The following is a 21,307-nucleotide window of genomic DNA, read 5'->3' as shown; positions in this document are numbered from 1 at the left end:
TGGTAGCAATGACATTAAGGTTTTTTGCTGGTAGAGTGTCTGCAGTGAGCCTGCTGGCTTCTGTTTTGCTGAAGAACTGCTCAAACACAAGACTTTAGAATTAAAGGACCCTATGAAAGAGGAAGAAACCAAAAAAATTGTAAATGGGATCTTGTTTCTTGAGTGGGCAGTGATTTACCTTAGTTTAATGGCGGTTCAGGATTTTTAACTGCAGTCAGGTGGGCTGCATCTGTGCTGTTCCTGAGTTGATGACCCCTCTGTTTTAAACCAAGATCCCTGTGCCCTAGCTGTTCTCACAGAGGTGAAGCACATCTAGTAGTTTTCTTGGCAAGAATTTCAGGTACAAGTTAGAGGACAGTCTGCACTGGGATCCACACACTGCACGGAGCACAGACATGAGCTGCGCCAGCTTTGGTTCCCCAGCTTGTTTTGTTCTTCCAAGACTGTGTAGTAGATCTTGTGGCCTCCCAGGTAAGATGGAAGTGGGGAATGTGGTTGAGAAGCCCATGTTGAGACATGAAGGGTAATGGTTGGGGCTTGCCAGTATGCATGTACAGAGGTGCCCTGTCACTCCAAAGGGCCTGGAAGCTTGAACATTACAGGCATTATCCAGCCCCTGCCATGCTGTGGGGCACTCACCAGTGCAACTGCCAAAGGAGTTTTAATGTAGTCCTATAGTTGCTTAGTTTCAAACATAAAAAATGAAGAGTGAATCTGATGCTTTCATGTGAGTAACACATGGAAAAAGAAATTCTAAATGTTAGGGGTACACTAGAGCTTGTACCTCCTGCAAAAACCAGCATCCTCATACAAATTCTTCACAAGACTCACTAGAGTGATCAGGCAACTAAAACATGGAGGAATTTTGAAGGAGAGAAACATTAACATTTCTATTATATCCTTGCAGGTTTGGTGTAACAGAACTGATGGCCAAGTGTGAAAACAGCACTGGAGAGAGCCAGGTGTCTTCTGGAGTGGATTCAGAAGATGATCTTATCTCTGTGACGGATGACAAAGATTGTGAGAACAGAGCTGAGAACTTCCAAGAGCTCTTGAAGTCAGTGTGGGTGGGTGAAGATGAGGAAGAAGAGGCTGTGCTGAGCCCTGAATGCCAGAAGGAAGATGACAATGGGGTGGGTGAACAGGAGCTGGAGGAAATCTATGAGTTTGCTGCAACTCAGAGAAAGATGGTTCAAGGTGAAACAGAGGTGAGTGAAGGCACAGATTACAGCATCTGCAGTGATACTGAGGCAGCCCAAGGTGTGAACCAGCAGACTGAGAAAGAAGAGGCAAAGAGATCTGAATCTGCTTCGATAAGCCATGACTTCAAAGATCTGAGGGAAGACAATGATGTGGAAAGATCCAAATGTGAATTGTCTGAACAAGAAGAGAAAATGCAGAATATAAATAGGTGCAAAAATGTGAATGCCACACAAATCACTTCTGTGCCTTGCCAGTTTGAACCTCAAAAGTGGGGTGTAGCATCGTATGGTACCACAGCTAATGAAGGAGAGATGATTAGGAGATGGGAAGGTGAGAAAGATTCCAAGTCATCTCAGGTCTCACATAATTTGGGAGAGGAAGACCACTTGGAAGAACAGTTCACTAGCTCCCACAGTGATACTGATATGAATGAAAATTATAAATGCTTATTTTCTGCAAACCAGATAGAATATTGTGAGCCTTCCCCAATGAAAGAAGCTATCAAAGAGTCAGGAGAGGCTTTTAGTGAAAAACATGTTGATGTTAGTGATTTGCTTACATACAGCAAGTCACAAAAAGACCTCTCTCCACGTAGGAATGGTTTTTGTGGCAGTCCTCCTCCTAAACCTTGTATGCCCCTTTTTCCTGCTGTTGGCTCTTCACCTATGTCTCCAAAATCAAATAGGAAATTTCCCAGAGAAGCAAAAACACCAAAGAAAAACAGAATTAAAAAATCATTCCCATCTCACAAAATATCCTTCCAGAAAGCCAGCGAGCTGGACATCACCTCAGAAAATGAGAACACAGAGAGCACAATTTCTCCAGAAGAGCTTTCCTGCACTGATTTAAACAAGCATAAACATGCTTCAGTTTTGTCATCACYGGTCATCAGAACTCAGGATGTTGCAGTTCAGGGGAAAAAAGAGGCTGATGTTATTGTTTTATCTTCTGGTGATGAAATGGAGTTAGAACAAGAGAAGTCGTCACCAGAGTTAGGCTCTCCCCCGAAGGAAATGGAAATCCCCGGGCAACTGAAATGTGCTAGCATAGAACAAGGTCCTGAGATACCAAAACCTGAACATAACTCATCATCAGTCACTGAAACAGAGCAGAGATCATCCCAGGTCTCATGTAGCATTACAGATGCAGTACATACAAATAATGATGTAACGGTGTCCACAGAGTTGCCTCTCAGCAGCCAAGTAGGTGCTTGTATAGAGAGCAAACAGAGTCCGAACCTGAGCCATGAAGAAGGGCTTGGTCACGAGGAGTCTTTGGGTACGGACAGCTCCTGGCTAGTGCCGGACACACCACTTCTGAGCAAAAGCAGAAATTTCTCAACACAGACGCAGGTCACAAGTATTAACTGTATAAAGAGACCAAGGTCTAAACTTGGGACAAAGAGCTTAGCGGTAGGTTACAATGACCATGAAATGGCTGTCAGCTTCGTAAAAGTTCCTGAAACAACGTTATCAGACAAACAGTTGCCGAAGGAGAACTCAGTCAGTGAAAGAAACCCTTCCAGCAGCCCAGCAACAGAACCATTTTCCATGGACACCCCCTCAGTTTCTGCAGTGGATCCAGTTCTCTCCCCTGGCAACACCAGCATGAAAAGGAAATGTGCCAAAAGCTCATCTATGTCCAAACCTGTGCCTCCAAGCCATGAGCGGTCATTGGAAGATGAAGCAGATACCAGTGTGGTTGAGATAAAGGACAGTGAAGGGGAAAAGGAAGCAAGTCTACTTTCTTTGGGTAGTAGTGTCTTGCTTTGTGATGAGCCCCCAATCCCTGTTGATGACTGTTGGCATGCTGAATATCTGTCACCAGTCAGAGGTAACAGCCAGAACTCCAGCCGGCTTGGCCGTGCAAGTGTCAGCGCTGCCGGCAGCCCCAAACCTGACTCTTGGCCTGACCAGTGGGAGAGCCCAGTCCAAGCACAGGGAATTAAGGGCAGTACCCCTCTTCGAGGAAGTCCTGGTGACAGAAGAACAACTTTGCTTCACCTTGAAAAGAGTCCTGTTGAGGCATGTTCATCAGTGGGCAGTAGACTAAGTTACCTGAACTCCAAACTTTGGAATGATTGGGGTGGAGGAGAAGAAGAAGAGGAAGATGAACTCCCAGAGATGCTTCCTCTGTCTCAGAGGGTGTCAGCTGCAGCAGGTGCCTGTCAGACGGAGCTTGTAAAGACTCCTGGTGAGAGCTTTTATCAGTACTAGATTCATTGAACTAGGTTAAATCGTTATCATTTTAGGTGATCATCCTGTTTGTTGCTCACCTGGTATATTGAGAGGGTATTTTGGCCTTCTGATCCAAAGTATTCAGGGCCAGGCGCAAAGAAGGTACAGTCAGCCTCTGATGTGGGAGAGAATGTTTCTAAATATGTGGGATTGTTGGAGCATAGCCATTTGCGTTTCATTCATGCTGGTTCTTTGACAGTGATAGTATTCATTGTAGAAATTATGAGAGGTTACCTGGAGGAAGAACAGAAAACAAAACAAAACCTAGCTTTCAACTTGCATGCTAGGGAATGTTTATTCCTTGCAATAATGGGTCTTTCATGCATTCATAAATTGATGCATGTGCTAACATTTACATGAAGACTTCAGGTAAGCTTTGCACTCAGTGGCAGAGGTGCAGAGGCTGGCTAGGGGTAGGTGCCTACCCCTGCCTGTGGGTAGGCTCCATGCATATTTTCCTGCAAAGCTCTCCTGATGCGCCTTTGCCTTGACTTGCGCTGCCTTCTGTTTGCTGGTTCTGGGCTCTTGTAACAGATTTTTGTGTGCCCATCACATGGCCTGAGTGGGGGACACAGTGAGCAGTTACAGGGCACACATAAGACTGAGAGCCAGGGTGCACTTTGTCTTTGCCACCAGATTCCACTTAGTGGTGAGCAGGAGCTGAGCCTTCTCCGCTTGAATGTCTGACGATGCACAAAATACTAGTGTACCTCTCTGGGGTCAACTGCTTACTAGGATTAATATTTTAATTGTGTTGCACTTGCATAGTTCCTTCCATCTAAGATCTACGAATAGTAATTGATCTCTTAGTATTTATTAGATATATTACTAATTATGCTATACTAAGTGATTAGTTTAACAACGGGGGTTTAGAACATGACCTGTGAGACTGACTGTGCTTCACAGAATGAGTAAATCAGTATCACTAAATCGGTATCTAATTCAGGCCCCCAGAATCTTGACTTGTTTGGTTTCTTCTACATCAAGTTTCTACTATGAAATTTCCTTCCTGGGGGAAGAACCACTTCACAGAATTCAGTAAACATATCTTTTTAACTACCTTGCAACTGTTCTAACAAAGCCTTGAATGGGCTTTGTATTCAGACCTGACATATGTCTCAATTTAAGCTGTTTTCTGATTTAAAGTCAATAAAAAACAAGTATCCCAGACCAGAAGACAAAAGAAGTGTTGATTGTTCTGTCCAATATAAAGGTATTTAGTAGAAGAGCGTGCAGACAAGCAGTGCCTCTTAAACAGTTACTATATAACATTAGAATATTTACCACCGGGAGGGGAAGATATCAGCCCTCTTGTGTCCTTCTGTACTAATTTTGATGACAGTAACTTCATTCTGTTGCAGAACCTGCCTGTCAAGAGAGGGACAAGCCTCCTGAGACTCCCATGACTCCAATGCCAGCTTACTCCATTATGGAGACCCCGGAGCTGAAGAAGGAGTTGAGCAGGTTAGCACTACGTCCACAAGTACATCTCTTTATGAGCAGAAACCTGCTGGCAGGAAGTGTGAAAGAAAGCTCCTGTTTTGAAAGGGAAAACTTGATGATGTTCCAGTCAGTGTTGTTTGAGATCATGCTCTTCCAGCTGGCCACTGGACTTCCTGGCCTGGTCGCATTCCTGAGCTGTGACAGTGGAAGGCGCAGCATTATCTTAGCCTAAACTCCCACCTTTCTCTTTTAGATTTGGAGTTCGTCCTCTCCCAAAACGCCAGATGGTGTTAAAGCTGAAGGAGATCTTCCAATATACTCACCAGGACATGGATGCTGACTTGGAGGATGAAATCTGGTCTTCCCAGCCTCCCTTGCAGAGGTCCCCGGCCAAACTCTCTAGGCAGTCGAAGGCAAACCGGACTGCAGGTGGAAAGCGTGCCAAAGCCTCAAATGCTGCGAGGAAAAAGAAGCAGGCTGTTACAGCTTCTTCAGTACTCGCTGTGGGGAGTGCTGGTGATGACTTGGTTGGACCACCTGAAACAGGCTATGCAGGAGCTAAGGAGGGAATTGAAATGACATATCAGTCCAGAGAAGCCAGAGAGCAGAAGAGGCCAACCGTATCTCCAGAGAGGGGCTCTCTGGCAGCTGATGAGGAGGAGCTGATGCTCTCAGCATCTCAGGAATCTGCATCTTCTTCACTGGATGGAAGCGACATCTCTCTTGGGTTACAGAGGTAGGGGAACAAATACACAAAAGAGTCTCTCTACTGTGCATGACAGAGATGACCTGGGAAAATGGAAAACAAAGAAATGAGTGTCAATGCAGAATACAGGGGTCTGTACTACAGCTTACCTTCCGTGGGCTTTTGTCACTTGAAGGTCAAAACAGTCGTACAAAAGAAGTAAGGTTTTTTGTTGTTTGTTTGTTTGTTTTAGTCTAACTTCTAGTGAGCTATTCTGAGAGCTCATGGCTGAAACTGTGTGTGGGCAGAGCCCAAACCTGGCATGTCCTGGCAGCTCTGCAAGTCGGAGTGTCAAGGAGCCCCACAGGGTTGAGTGAGAGCCTGCAACTAGAGTAGTGAGAAGACAGCACTGCTCAGCAGAGGCCACATGTGGTGCTGCACACGGTGAGCCCGCAAGTACGCCAGCAGTAGGTGTTGCAGGCAGGAGCAAGGAGTGGCATCCGGGGACCTGGGGAGCTCTGGACATGCCCTTGATGACCAGTTCTTTTCTTGATCACTTGTCTGCTTTTTCTCGCTTCTAGTTCTTTTGCTAATGAATTTGAGGCCTGTACTCTTGAGTCCGAAGAGGAGGAAGAGGAGCTTCCAGCTTCTCAGGCAGCAGCCAAGGAGGCAGATAAGCTGGAGGCAGTGAGGAACTACATCCGTTCAAATGCAGCCCTGTACCGCAAGATCCTCTTTTATGAGCCACTTGAGCTGGCTGTACTGCACTCGGAGCTGAAACAGAACGGCATTAAGATTGCCAAGGCAAAGCTGCTGGACTTTTTAGACGCCCACTGTATCACCTTTACCACGGCTGCAGCCCGGAAAGAGAAGGAACAGAAAGGAAAGGGGAACAAAAAAAGGAGGAGACGATACTGAATGGAGCCCTCTCCTCCATTTCAAGAGTTTTGTACATCGGGACCTTCCTGATAAGCTGGAAACCGTGTTCCAGGCTGGTGCCTGATTTGCTGGTGTGATCGGTGGGTGCGCTGCTCCTCCTTGTGGCCTGTTGTCCAGATGACATGCTGGAGAATGGATCTGAACTGAGCTCCTGCTCCCGTGCTGTCTGCTCTGAGCTGGCACAGACTCCTCCTGTTGCTGTACTGCCTTCAGCGCAGGGTTTCACTGGAGCCTCTGTTTGTCTCCCCTGGTTTTCCTCCTCCTTGCCTTATCTTTCCTTTCCATTTTTCTAATAGGTTTTAGGTCCCTGACTTTCCTTCCTTTTGGTGCTTCCAGGGGCAGGTGCTTCTTCCAGTGAAACTTGCCGAAGCCCTTGCCCTGGGCTTGGGCTGTGAGGTGCTTCACCCTTCAAGTTCCAGTATTCAGTAGAATAACCCATCTTCAAGAAACCAATCCCTTTGCCCCTGTGTAAAGCACTGAATGTTTAGACCCCAGTGACTTACAGTCTTCATTTACTCAGTGTGCGAGTGGCCCTGCCGATTGTTAAGGCAGGGAACATTGTGGAATTAAGAGGCCTCTCTCCTGTCCTTGGTTCAATTTGTGGTCTCTGGTAAAACTCCTAAATCTGTTTCTTAAATGGCTGCAAAACAATGCAGCTGTTTTTCCAATATATTTCTGATGGCTCCCCAAAGTGCCCTCTGACACCAGATGTTGTGTGAAAGCCTTCTGGATTCCAGCATTCAGCTGTGTGTGTTCACTTGCATGCTGGGATCTGTGTTGAAGATATCATCTGCTCCACTTTCTGAGGGCTGTGTTACCTTGTCGTTGTAGCCTGACCAGAGTACATCCTTGACAGAGATTTTTTTTAAGAAGATAGTATTATAGTGACCACTGGATCTTTTCAGCACTTCTTGTATCTTGATCTAAACCCTCTTCCTTAACGAGTCTCATTTCCAACCTGGACTGATCTTAGGTTGTAAACAACATCTGGAACTCTTGGGGAAGTCTCGGACCCTAAAGTGCCATCTTTTATGTATTTAATTTCATGAGCTCTTCCGACTTTCCTGTGTTTTGAGAGTTTTGAATCTGAAAAGGGTCTCACTCAGCAAAATGGACACAACGCTTTTAAAAAAGAAGCCAGATTTCGAAACATATTTATGTATTTTGGAACATATAAATATTTTCTATTTTTGATACAATATAGCCTCAGTTTTATTTGATTTATATTATATACAATAAACAATTTGTAAGGTACTAATGATAAACTATAACAAGTAATGTCTTACGAGAGACTGGGGGGAGTCTAAGTAGCAGTACTGGGTCTAGCTGGGAGCAGCAGCAGCTCCACAGTGCGCGCACTGGCTAAAACCCTCAGCAGAGAACTGGAGGAAGAGGAGAGTCGTGTCACGGGGGCCCAGCAGCATGGAGAGCTGGAACGAGAGAGATCACCGGGCAGCGGCTGGCGAATGGTGGATCGGTCACCTGGAGAGAGGTGGGCTGCCAGGTGTGTCTGAGATGTGGAGCCCAAAGGTAGGGAAGACTCCAGGTAGGGCTGGGGAAGGTGTTTTGGTCTGCCAGGAGGACAACCCTGGAGAAGGGTCTGGTCTGGCCTGGGAAGGGTGGGCGATGGTTAAGGGGAAACGGATGGCCAGCTCTGCAGCTGCTGAGGTCTTACGAACTTCCTCTTCTCCGTCAAGTGTCGCTGTGGCGTGTGCAATGGTGTGGGGACCTCCTAGCAGCCCCTTCTGCCATGGCTGGTGAATTTTCAGGAGCTTTTTAGTTTCCTTCCCTGTCAATCACGTTGCTTTTCCTCCCCATTCTCCTGTGCCAGAGCTGCCATTAAAGATGACTTTCCTGCATGAAAAGGCCAAGGCTTGCCTTGAAGTGGCATTCTGGGAAGTACTGTTTCCCATAGTGTATCGTGTATTTCTCTCAAGTACACATTTCATACACATCAAAAGTTTCAGTTATACCTACCAGTCTTAATATGTGAAAATAAGTAAGATCCCTTTCCAGCTTCTCTGCTGCATTTTTAAGTAAGACTTATATTTATGATCAAAGATTTTGCAGTCAATTCTTTGTTACATCTTAACCTTCAACAAATGCAGGGTCACACTTCATTGCATGCAAATTACAATTGTTCAACTAATAGCACTGCGGCATAAGAAACTTGGTAGCATGTTAAGAAAAAAACCCAATATTAGTCACTGGAAGTGTCTCCATCCTCCTATCTCTGTCTTCCTTAAACCTTGCAACTGGACAATCTTTGCCTAATGGAAAAAAATAATTTTAAACACCTGTGCTGTCAGGGTTTGGAGATAACATTTTGCAGAGGCTTGTGTCAGTGTCCTTGTGGCTGAAGTTGACAAAATGAGATGTCTTTGGTAATTCTAACACTTCTCTCAGAAGAGGGGAAAAAATATAAAATCTTTACAGCCTTCAAGATCACAATGATGTATCTGACATATGCTGCAAATTATCAGAAAGCAGTTATTCATTCGCCTGCTCCATTAATCTATAAGCAAAGGGTGTCTCCTCCAGCTAACGTTGATGTTACCATCTGCCAGTGATTATATGTTATCAGTCAGCTTGATCTGTATATATTTCTCTGTTTTTGTATGTTCCTAACGCAGACTCATTTCTGTCTTGGAAAATCCATTGTCTCTGTAATTGTTCCTGTAATTACTTCCAGCTCTGTAGTAACAGCTATCAAAAATACTCTGTTATTTGTTTGCTTTAATGCTTCCATGGCTGCAAGAAAAGGACCTTTTCAACTAAGATTTCAATTGTTTTCCAAGTTAAAAAGTAGCAAATATGTTACTGGCAGTGCATAAAGCTTTTGTCCTACCAAGACATACCAGATGAGCTCTGAATGAGCTTCGGAAAACAGTGCTTCTAAATGTGCTGTGGCAACCAAACGATCTGTGTGATTGACTACGGATACTATTAGGGCACACTTTTGCAGTCCGTTGTTTTGTGCATTATCACATTTCCTACCTACAAAAATAGTCTCAAAAGGTTTATTCTGAAAAGCTATGCTACATATGTTTATATAATAATCTTGCATCTGGCAAGAGAGTTATTTTTCTTGTACAGGCGCAGTTCTGTGTCCATTCACTTCAGAAGTCACCCTATTTCTCTTGGCATTTCTTAACTGAATGTAATCCACCCCCCTGGTGTCTGCCATGGCCAAGACCCATGTAGGGACCAATTTAACTAAAAACATTTGAATACTGTTAAACGTAGGGTGATGACTGTTGTGCCTTCCCTTTCTACTGGGCCAAGAAACCCCAAATATGCTTACAGTGCTAAAGTTTAGGTACTGAAGGGTTAAATACAAGAGCAATCGTTCTTGCAGTTCTTTAAGGAGGCTAGAGGTGTTCTGGAAATACATTTCAAATGCACTTGTTTGCCTTTTAGTGAGAGTTTAAAACATTCCTGTATAAATTTCTTTTAAAGGCATTGCATATAAACTGTTTGGGTTTTTAATGAAACAATAAAGTGACAGAGAGAGATGAACAGCCTTCGACAAAGATGTCTCTGTGACTCAGTCGCTGTCTCCCAGAGCAGGATTTCAGAGGTACCTGCAGCATTCCTCTGCCCAGGTTCCTTGTCTCTCGCTAGCTGGCTGCTTTAGTGCCCAGGTTTTTCGTTGACCAAAATCAAGGTTCTGCCAGTGGTTAAAATGCTCTGTGCTCTGCAAAGGTTTGATTTACTGATCCAGCCCTCCTTTCCTCCACAGCAGAGACATGACATACATGTTCCATGTCTCAGTTCCAAGGGCTATCCCTTGCTACTCTGATTTTTTTTCTCCCTGAGGTTGACCATGCTTGTTGTGATGGGCCAGACCAAAGGGCCACCTAGCCCTCATCCTGGTGCCAACAGGCAGGCACTGGCTGCTGGAGAGTTACCATGTCAGGCTGGGGAAAGCAGGGCAGTAAAGTAAGAGCTAAGGTCTTAATTCTCTACAGGCCAGGCTGCAGTTCCCCCAGGCGATGGTCAGTGGCTGCCCTGCAGAGAAACTACGCAGAGCAGTGGATGTCAGCACCCCGATGTTGCTGTGCTGGAAATCTGGAGCTGTGTGGGAATGCGGCACAAGACAAGAGGACAAGGATTGTCCTCCATCGCCTACAGCTTGCCGTCTTTAGTGATGAGGAGCTGGGGAACAACATCTTATATCCTGCCTGATGTCCAGGCCATGCTACTGTCAAAGAAAACCAAGAGCCACAGAGGCAAGAGCAAGTAAAACCAACCAAGAGGTAAAAGGAATGGTCTGACTTTGGCAGTACCAGCAGCCCACAGAACATCCTGGGCGCAGAAACAGAAGAAAAGGGCTACATGGAATAATGCTTTATCGCACCGTCACAGCCCCATGCAGCAGTGAGTGTTGCTTCTAGACTATTGTATGTGATAGGTCTTTGTCTTGTCAAAGCATAACACAAGCTAACAGCAGAAAGGAGGCAAGAGGACACTGGGCACCATGGTGCCAAGAGCTGGGCTGGCTCCCCCAGCAGCTGGGTGTTACCTAACCTCCGACGGCCTCTCACCATAGGAAGAAAAAGCCTTTTTCTTCCCATCTGAGCTTTGTGGGGAATGGAGGGGTGAATTCCCCGCACAGTTTAGGTTAACTGAGCCCAAAATAAACACGCACAGGGCTACTCTGGAACAGATGCTTACCAGGTAGGCAACCCCAGAGACTGCTCCTCAGACTTTACAGTGTAACTCAGCTTTCTGCCAGGCTCCATATTCTGTGAGATAGGGTCTGGGTGGGCTAAAATACTTACTACAGAGTAACAACATACGGTGACAGAAATGTGACAGCACAAAGGCAGCAGCAGACATTAGACTGTCTAAAAACCACTGCATCATCCTGGTTTTTGTGCTCTGTTTTGCAAGATCTCCAATAATTCATGCAGTTTTTAGTCTGAAGTAGTGAGTTTCTGCATTAACATTCATGGTGTCTTCTGGCCTTAAACTGCATGAACGTGTTAACTCTTCTCTTTCATCTTGCTCCAGCCACTGTTGTATCTGATGTGCTTTTGCGACGCTTGTTTTCCAGGGCACCTGAGCCGTCCTGGCTGACTCCCAGGAGAGGTCTCTGCTCTCTTGAGTTGTTTCTCTGAGATTTCAGATGGGACCTGGAGTATGAAGAACTTTTTCCCTTCTGCTGAAGAAGGGCCAGAACTAGCTCATCAGAAAGTGCCTGTGACCTGAGATGTCACTTCTCTCTCATTTGGGCTTTCTGGGCAATCACATATAATAGCGGTGTTTCTGACAAGGTGGGTCATCGTGTTATTTAAGTGATGAACTTATCTAAGTTTCTTATTTGGCAGTAACATGCCCTGAATTTTAAAAAGGTCTTATAAAATGCATTGTTAACGCTAAAAATCAGGAGAATCGGTGCCGCTGCTAATGTTTTGGAGGTGTCTGGTAACAGAAGCGGGTACTGCAGATGACCTGATATTCAGGTGCTCTTTACCCACCAGTGATTCCTCCCTCGTTACAGCTGCGGGTGGGAAGAGGCGCCAGGGAGAGGAGACTCCCCCGCACTGGGGCCCCGCTCGGCCGGGGCACTGGAGCGCACGAGCACGCCACGGCAGGCGCCAGAGCGAGCGAGCGAGCGACCGCGGTGGCGGTCACCGGCGCGGGTCGGAGGGGGCCGGAGCCCCCCGGGAAGGGGCGAGGCTCCGCGTGCGCCCCCGCCTGCTCCGGCCCCGGAGAACCCGCGGCGGCCGGCGCCGCTCCTCGGCTCGCTGCGGACGCGCCGGGGGCTCCGCGCAGCCGCCGCCATTTTCCGCCGCCCTCGCAGGCCGCGGGCGCCGCCGCCATTGGCCGCCGCCGTCACGTGCCGCCCGCCGCCGCCCGGCCCGGCCCGGCCCGGCCCGGTGCCGCCGGCCGGGGCGCGCTGACCCGCGCCGCGAGCAGGTAACCGGCGGCCCCGCCGCGCGGAGCCGCTGTCCCGGGGCCGCCCGCGGGCGGGGGCCGCACCCCGGCGGCCGTTAAACGGCTCCGGCGAGCTGCCGGCCCTGCTCCGCGGCCCCTGGCGCCGCGCCGGTTCGCCCCCCTCGCGGCACGGCGGCGGGGGTGGCCGCCGGCTCCGCTCGGGGGTGCGGCGAGGCCTCCCGCTTTTTGAGGCGAGCCTCGCCGGTTCGGGATCCTCGGGCAGCCGTGCGGGACGGGGACCGTTTGCCTGTCGTTTTGGCCGAGAGCTGCTAGTTTCTAGACCCCAAATCTAGAAGCCCCCGTCTTGACAGCAGTCCTCGGTTAAACGGTGCGGCTCGTCTGACCTTTCTCATTGCTCTTCCCGAGCAGGATCTCCTGGGATCCAGCTGGACATGATCTCCCACATGGAGCAGAAGGAAGAGCTGTGGTTCTCCCGTCTCCAGGCCTACCCGGGACACACAGTTCTGAATAGCGCCTGTCCAGGTAAGGGCCCTGCGCAGTCACCTGTGACCTGTCGGAGTTCCAGCATCCCCAAATCCTGCAGGAACATACAAGAGTGGTTGGACTGGATCCAAACCAGGTTGGTCTGATCCAGACCACCTAGTCCACCTGGCTTAGCGTGCTGTCTCTGACAGTGGCACTACTGGATACCCAGAGAAGAGCAGACAAACAGCGCGAACAAGCAGTGGTGTTTCCCTGTATACTTCCTCAGCTCCAAGTCTTCTGTGGCTTCAGAAACTCCTGAGCTAGATGTGGTGCGCTGATATTTCATAACCCTCTGTGTATTTTATTGCCGTCTGAATCTGTGGATGTTTTTAGCATCCAGGCCAACTTGCAGTGAGGAGTTCTGCAGCTTACTTAGCTGTTTTGTGAGGAACTACCTCCTTTGCTTTGAAGCTGCCTTCTAGTAGTTTGCTTGATGCCCATAGTTCTTGTTTTGGAATAAACAGTGCAGGACAGATCCCTGCCCACCCTCTGCGGGCCACTCATATTCTCATAGACCTCTGTGATGTCCCCCCTCAGCTGTACCTTTTCTAGGCTGAACAGCCTGTTGAATCACTTACCATACGGAAGCTGCTCCAAACCTGGTCATCCATGTTACCTTTCTGTATCTTGTTCAGCGCTATTAATATTTCTGAGTTGAGGGAGCTATCCCCCGCTTGCACACTGTATTCAGGACGTAGGCTTACCATGGGTTTGAGCAGCAGGCAGAATTACATTATATTTTATTCTCTATTATTTTCCCAACAATCTCTAACATTTGATAAGCTTTTTTGTTTGCCCTGGAGCTGTGGTTTTCATCAGTCTGTTCTAACTCCAAGATGCTATTCCTGAGTGATACCAAGAACATCCTAGGCCCATCCTGGTATACATGCAAGGTATAGAGGCTTTTCCTCTCTGTGAATCATTATGTTTATGTGCGATGAACTTCCCTGTCATTCCCCTGTCTCCTGGTCAGTCAGTATCCTAAGGCTGCCAGGTTCTTTACAGTCAGCTCTTGTCTCTCTAATTTGGAATAACAAAATCAGCATCAGATGTTTGCAATTCCCCTTTCCATTCTTTGCCAGTTTATTTAGGGTCTCTCATCCCATGGTAGCTTAGTTTCTCCTTCAACAGTTTTGGTGAAGGACAAAATGTCTTTTGGGAATGCCTTTGGACTCCAGACCTCCCTTCTGCTGAAACGGGTGATACCTCTGAAGAACTCCAAGAGGTTTGTGAGGCGAGACATCCCTTTTCAAAGGTCATGCCAACTCTTTCCCAGTATGCCGTCTTTGGCCATATGCCCATTAACGTTATCTTATTCTGGCTACGGTTCATTTGCTTAGAATGGCTGCTGGGCTTCCTGGTCCCTGGATCTCCCCTCGAGCCCTTTGTAAAGACGAGAATTGCGTCAGCCACCTCCCAGTCCCCCAGCGGCGAGATACCACACTCAGTAGTCCAGCTATGTTGTGAATTTGTGTGAACAGCTCTACTGGGATAGATTACAGGCCCGTATAGCTCAGAGCTCCATCTCATAGATTGGTCACAAGTGGGTGCCAGGGAAGGGGATGAGAAAAGCAAACAGTGGTGCCTCCCCAGCTTACTCTACTGTCTTCCAACAGTCTGAGGCTTATTTGTGATGGTGGTGTCTAATCTTTAATAGTTTTCTTTGGTTTCTCTTCCATGAACTCTGATTTCAGTGCTGGAGACCATCACTGTGTTCTCCCCACAGCTGTGAGACAGAGCAGAGCATCAGCCAAAACTCATGCTACTGCCAGCTTCTGTTGAGAGAGGGATCTAGGGGTACATTTACAGGGACATTTAGGTTTTATCCTGATGTGTACACCCACCCTACTTAACTGGAGCTGCCCCATTCCTCACATCTCCCAAGCTTATTTGTTTTGGCCAGTTCAGCCTTACCCTTCCAGTATTAACTCTTCAGCATAGTGATCTCTCTCTCCAAAATGTCTAGGAGTGGCTCCTTCTCTCACCTTGTAAGAGAAAGGTCACACCCTTAAGCTCTTTCCAGTCAAAATGCCTTCACTGAGTTCCAGTCATCCTGATTTTGATCAAACCCTTTACAGTCAACTTGCCTAGAGAAGATAACCAGTAACAGAAGTAACTGGTTTGTCAGAAGTAACAAAAATGGTTGTGGTAGTTTCACAGATGAGAGCTTGAGCCATGGCTATAATCACTGTAATAAGAAGCTTGAAACTTCTGACCTTCCCAAAGAAGTACAGAACGCCATAAAGACTTAATTCCTGTGTACTTTGAATGCTCCTTTAAGTGAAAGAAATTCTGTTTAAGTACCCAAGCCAGGGTAAGTGAAGGATATCTCTTTGGGCACAACAGCAACACACCAACATCACTAGCTCCATCATCTACTCAGCACGTTTGACATACAGGTCAAGAGCTTCATGCCAGCCTGCCAGAGATGTCCTCTTCTTATCCTGTCTTTGGATATCACCTTTCTCTTTTCCTCCAGGCCTGGATGGGAGTAACTGCAGACAAATGGAAATGCCTCCATGGTGAATAGCAAAGTTCCAGTTTCTCTTCCTCTCAAGGGACCATTTTAATGAAAACTAGCTGAGGGAAGAACTGGAATCACTGCCACACCAAACTGCTGTGAAAGGTATCTCAGGAGTTCGCTGTGAAATCATATCATGGTGTTTTCTTATACTGATTAGAAAGAGGAAGATTAAATACATACATGTGTCAGTCTGGGTGGAAATTCTAGACTCTCCTTCCTTTATTGCCTACTTAAGGTTCAGAAGTGACTCTCCTCTTCCAAGGCATTATTGCAACTCTGCCAGACCATTGGAAGCACCTGTGGTTTGTACATCAGTCCCACAGTACTGGTATATGTTACCTGTTTATTTTACAAGATACAGTTTTCAGAGAATCAGGAGGTAGCAATTGAATCTTTAAGTATACAAAGCATACGTGTCTACCCCACTACGGCGAAAAAAATCTGGAGGTCTCCATGCCTGTGGCTTTAGTCCTCAACCTGTTCCATACTTTTGGCCTACACATAGTCAACAGCAAGTCATCCTTCACCCCTGAAAGTCCATATAGTCTTTAGAGATCACSTGGAAATCTATTAGCCTGATTGACTGGTCTTAAAACTTGGATGTGAATATGTGGCCATTGCTACATCCCACGTACATCCCTCTGGCACCTATTTGCCCTTCCCTGACAGCAGAAGGGTCCATGCTTCACAGGTCCTGTCTTGCCGGTGATTTAGTGCATAAGCCCTCAGTAAGCCTGCAAAGAGTTACATTTCTCCACTGACAGCAAAGCCCACAGTGACACTGGAGGCCACGTGCTTTCAAACTGGTTGGGGTTGCTCACCAAACCATACTTCAGCAGTGTGCTGGAAGGAGTCGCTGCTCTGCGTAAATACCCAAGAAGCATCTTGCAAGCATCTTGTCTTGGCAAAGCTTTCTGCTGACCTAGCATTGACTGTGCAATGTAGATTCATAAAGTTTATGCTTCTGTGAGGCTGTATGTGAATAAGGGGATGGTTCTTTATGGCCCTTCTCTGACTTTCAGCTTAACTTTTAATAACACTTCCAGATACAGTATTCTGGAAGAGTAGTTGTCTTTTCCTTTCGAGCCCAAAACCTTTACTTCTAATGCTGTGGGAGCTGGCTGGCTATGTTCTGCTTGTTGAGTTTGCTCTATACGTTACAGTGAATCTTTTGACAGAGCAGAAGGTCCTCTATGGGGAAGCCTACAAAAACAAGTGGAGAACGTTACAGAGCCCAGCATGACCTCAACCTTTAGAGGCTCCTCTCCCCCAAACCTGGGCAGGAGGCTAGTATTAAAACTTTCTGAAGTTTCCACTAGCTCTGTATGGATCCCACTTGCTGAGATCTTGCTATTTCTACACAGAGTATTCTCCCACCTCTGCCATTTCTAGAGTCCTAGAAGGAGGTCCTAGACAGGTTGTCCCTCTGCAGAGGTGTTTTTAAGTTTTCCTCATCCTCTTACTCTCCGGATTACCAATGTTACTTGAGGTGTCTTGGGACCATTTGACTGGCACATGCTTCAAACGATCCCTCCCTTCCTCCTCTCTCTTGAAAAGCCGTTTTCTCAAAGCTCATCAGCATGGGTCACCCAGTGCTCTGTGATCTCTTACCAAACAACAAACTTGCACTTAGTTCCTGATATCAGTCCTCACTGTACAAGAGATCGGCCTTTTTTTCTGCACACTTCAAATATCCCTCTTCTTGCAATGTGGAGGCCAAGCTGGTGCAAGGAGCCCTCACACCCTGAGCCAGGCAGGCTGGTCAGATGCAGGAGTGACAGCCACAGCCTGGTCAGTGGTCATGAGGACCTTCTGTCCATCTTTTAGATGGAGCACTGCTGCCCGCACATTGGAATGGGCTCTGCGCCAATGAGCTCTCCCAGGAGGAAGAGCATGTCTTACCTTACATGATCTTCACTGTAGTTATTTGGGATGTCTGGTCTGCACTGAAGAAGACTTTGTACATCTCTAACGTCTGCTTTAACTGAGAATCTGATTCAGCAAAGGAACAGAGGTGTGATATGCTTGCTCTGCCCCGCAAGCCATCCTTCCTTCTGTACAGGCACTGCCTCGACACTCACTGTGAGTTATAAGTTTTGATCTTGTGTGCGGAAGGCAGGATTCCTTATCTGGGATCATGGGCGATGTCAAAAGGAGGGCACCTAAAAGCAGAATTGGCTGCTTTTCTGGCAGGAGCTCAAGACTTGCTTCACGGCTTCGTGCTGTTTGCGGCAAAGTCAGTAACAATCTGGACTGACTGCTGTGGAGCAGGAGCTGCTGTGGAGCAGGAGCGTCGTTCACGGTTCGTGTCCTTAGAGGGTAAAGCAGCATCTGTCTCCCCTTACCCCTTGCTAACTGTGCTGCTCAGGCTTGCTGGTGGAGGCCTTCTGAATTTCTCTGTGGACTCTCTATACCTCATTAGTCGTCAGTAAACACTCTTGTAAATATTGACGTGGGGAGCCAGAGCTGAAATTTCACTGTGGTTTTGATTTGACAATTTAATAAAGTCGATCCCAGGTAATTCTGGTAGACTCCAGTTATTACAAAGCATGCAGAGCTTCTTCCAGGGCTCGTTCTTGTAACACTGCAAAATACCCTGAGTAGGAGGGAAATATCAGGAGTTTTTATACTTAATATCAGTCTACTGAACTTCCAGAATTTATCCCTTTTTGATCTCCACTGCACAAAGTTTCCTTTCCTGCCTGTAACTCCTCTCCGGATTCTCGTTTTATTGCAGCTGAGGATGGGACTGTGAAAAAGAAAGAGGAAAATCCCCACCAGGGCATTCCTCGGCCAGTGGAGCCAGAAGATTTACTATCAGGACTCTCCAAGAAGAACAGTTCCCAGAGTCCTGAACAGGATCCAGTTCACCCACGCAGGTCAGAAAGGGTTCAGAGAACTCCCCTGGGGAAGAGGCAAAGCAGAGTGACACTACGTGGAAAAAGCTTCAGGAGGCTGCCAGACACCAGCCAGCAGAGAAATCCTGCTGCGGGGAGGCTGACGATATGTGGGGACTGTGGGAAGAGCTTCCGGGTGAGCTCCAACCTGGCCCAGCACCGGAGAATCCACACTGGCGAGAAACCCTTTGGCTGTGCCGAGTGCGGGGAGAGCTTCCGGCAGCGGTCGCATCTCATCCAGCACCAGAGAATCCACACAGGGGAGAGACCCTACGAGTGCTCCGAGTGCGGAAAAAGCTTCAGCATGAGCTCGAAGCTGATCCGGCACCAGATAACCCACACGGGGGAGAAGCCCTACAAGTGTGCCGAGTGTGGAAAGAGCTTCTCCGGGAACTCGCAGCTGGTCCAGCACCAGCGAGTGCACACGGGGGAGAAACCCTTTGAGTGCAGCGACTGCGGGAAGAGCTTCAGCGTGAGCTCAGCCCTGACGCGACACCAGAGGGTCCACACGGGGGAGAAACCCTACGAGTGCGCGGTGTGTGGCAAGAGCTTCAGCCAGAGCTCTGAGCTCATGAAGCACCAGCGGGTCCACACGGGGGAGAAGCCGTACGAGTGCTCCGAGTGTGGAAAGAGCTTCACGGTGAGTTCCGCCCTCATCCAGCACCGGCGGTTCCACATGGGCGAGCGCCCCTATGGGTGCACTGAGTGTGGAAAGAGCTTCACTGTGAGCTCCCACCTCATCCAGCACCGCCGCTTCCACACTGGCGAGCGCCCCTACGAGTGCACCGAGTGTGGGAAGAGCTTCCTGTGGAGGTCGGCCCTGCTCCGGCACCACAGGGTCCACACAGGGGAGCGGCCCTACGCCTGCGCCGACTGCGGGGACAGCTTTCGGCAGAGTGCGCACCTCATCCAGCACCGGCGGATCCACACTGGCGAGCGCCCCTACGCCTGCTCCAGTTGTGGGAAGGGCTTCACCGTGAGCTCTGCACTCCTCCGGCACCAGCAGATCCACAGGGGAGAGGAGCCCTAGGAGGGGTGAGCGTGGGGAGCAGTTGTGTCCGATACCCTGTGAGCATCCCTGGGAAAACGAAGCCCGGGGTCTCTCTCCTTTCAGTCTAATAACCACCCTGCTTTTGGAGGGTGAAAGCGATTTCTTTTTAGGAGAATGAGTCCTAAAAGGTAGAGATGGAAGAAGAGGAGAGGCGGTGCAAGGAGCTGCATTGGGAGTCTGGGGAGGAGCGTGTGACAAAGCAGAGGAAGGAGGTGGTGTTCAGAGGGATAGCTCATGGGAGAGGGAGAGGAGCAAAGTGGTTTGACAAGGCTGGAAGATGTTTGGTCGTGTATTTAAGAGAGGGGAAACATCTTGCCTTTTCTCTGTGCACACAGTGTTTCAGACAGTTTACGGAGGGAACTAAATGGACCATCTGAGAGCATGCCAAGCACTAATTAGAAAAATGAAAGCTCTCGCCTTCCCTTCCTGCTACTGCTTTCTTTAGAGGCTCTGAATTACCTGCTCCAGGCTGTGGTCTGTGCCTGTAGCACGGAGAAGCTGTAAGCCTGGTGCGCCTCAACTCCCCGCTGCTGTCTGCCCACCCGAGCCGTGTCCCACAGCACGCTCAGTCGCAGCACGGCGGAGACCGACGGGTCTTAGGCCTTAGTCCACCGCTCTGGGGAGCGGAGCCAGCAACGCCGGTGGCGATCGCTGCGCGGGGGTGTAATACTTGATGTCCACCTTGGTGGTGGCCAGAGGCCTCTGTGGGAACTGTGTCCGCACAGCTACTGAATTTGTGCTGCTCCTGCTCGCTGGGTCTCTGCTTGGAGAAGCCAGCCTCTTTCTCCAGAAGCCGTACGGAAGGGCTTCCTGGCGTTACAGGTTTGAGGATCATTTTTGTTGTTCTGTGTGGGAATTGAATGTTCCTTCTGAAAATATTGGGAGTAAGAACTGAATTGTATGTTAATGAGACTTAATTATTTCTAAAATGTCCAAATAAAACCTTTAAAAAAAATAGCATTTTCCCCATTTTTCCCAGCTGTTTTGCCTCCGCAAGCAGAATCCTGTATAGTTCTCTTCCCTCAGCAGCAGTGCTTGACCTCTCTGTAGCCTTTAGACGTTGATGCTTTTGGACATCAGCATCTGGGAGTAATCAGGAACGTTGCCTTATACAGGGTGCTGTTTGGTACAGAGCAGGGCTCGGTGTACTGCCTGAATCCTGAGCCTCGTGGCGAGGGTTTGCCAGGAGCTGTACACAGCGTAGTTTATGGCTCTGCTTCCCGCGCAATATGCCCTGAGCCCTCCTCGCGAGAGACTCCTGTATTGATGGAGGAAGTTGCATGATAGCAGATGATGGGTTTGAGCTGCACGGTCACTCTCCTCACACCAGAGTTTCTTAATTTATTCTTAGGAAGACACCACAGTAGCCAGCTCCCTGCAGCTTAGTACTTTCCATGGTATCTGGCTGGCTGGTGAACTGCTGTCCAGTCTAAAAACCTTCCAACCCACCAGGAGATCTGCCAGGCTTGGCCTGGGCAGCAGTGTCAGTACCGGAGCGCCTGGGCACAAGGGTCACCGCGGAGGAGGTGGCAGTGAGCATTTTGGAGGGTCTTTGAGTACTGGTCTGACGCTGAAGACGGCAAATGAACGGAGCTGCTGCCTGGGTTGTCAAGTCAAACACCCGCCGAAGAGGAAGAACGCAACGATACCAAGGATAGTGAATTTTGTTTGGATGGGCCAGGTTAACATGGTGGAGAAGCTCCTGTCTGAAAGGCTGGATGCACAAACGCTTCCACTTGCTATTCCGCCTCTCCGCTGATCCTGTTTCACATGAGGAATTCACTGAATGATTTATGCTTTCTCTCTAAAATAGAGCAGCCGGAGAAGCTCACTAATGGCCTGGCCAGGGGCTGTCCAACTCGTGCTTTTCACATGATGCCCCAGTTGTGTTCACGGTTT

General features: G+C 48.3%; 2 protein-coding genes across 6 annotated transcripts in view; both read left to right on the top strand.

The window, feature by feature from the left end:
• SLX4 (SLX4 structure-specific endonuclease subunit) overlaps positions 1-11,781 on the top strand; it is a 38,465-nt gene extending 26,684 nt beyond the window's left edge. For 3 of the 4 annotated variants that reach the window (XR_003253406.1, XR_003253408.1, XR_003253407.1), the window contains exons 13-18: positions 908-3,396; positions 4,802-4,904; positions 5,137-5,619; positions 6,150-8,037; positions 10,479-10,887; positions 11,567-11,781. Coding sequence is in view for 1 of the 4 variants with exons in the window: in XM_026065187.1 (XP_025920972.1) it covers positions 908-3,396; positions 4,802-4,904; positions 5,137-5,619; positions 6,150-6,486 (3,412 nt within the window). In the remaining 3 variants the exon portion in view is untranslated. Of the gene's footprint in view, positions 1-907; positions 3,397-4,801; positions 4,905-5,136; positions 5,620-6,149; positions 9,217-10,478; positions 10,888-11,566 lie in introns of those variants that run through there. The other variant, XM_026065187.1, reaches the window with a different exon arrangement.
• Positions 11,782-12,377: 596 nt separating this feature from the next.
• On the top strand, positions 12,378-20,357 carry LOC112965819 (zinc finger protein 501-like). 2 transcript variants are annotated; one of them, XM_026065189.1, is made up of 4 exons: positions 12,378-12,432; positions 12,820-12,933; positions 18,198-18,997; positions 19,103-20,357. In XM_026065189.1, exons 2-4 carry the CDS (start codon positions 12,843-12,845, stop codon positions 19,385-19,387), a joined length of 1,176 nt encoding a protein of 391 aa, XP_025920974.1. In that variant the 5' UTR covers positions 12,378-12,432; positions 12,820-12,842; the 3' UTR covers positions 19,388-20,357. The 2 variants fall into 2 exon arrangements, with proteins under 2 accessions (XP_025920974.1, XP_025920973.1); XM_026065188.1 differs by having other exon boundaries at positions 18,198-20,357.
• The last annotated feature ends 950 nt before the right edge of the window (positions 20,358-21,307 follow it).

This window comes from Apteryx rowi, unplaced genomic scaffold (genome assembly GCF_003343035.1).
Source record: "Apteryx rowi isolate R43461 unplaced genomic scaffold, aptRow1 scaffold_225, whole genome shotgun sequence".
NCBI lineage: Eukaryota > Metazoa > Chordata > Aves > Apterygiformes > Apterygidae > Apteryx > Apteryx rowi.
Note: the sequence above shows the minus strand (reverse complement) of the source record. Positions and strands in the feature narration are given on the sequence as shown.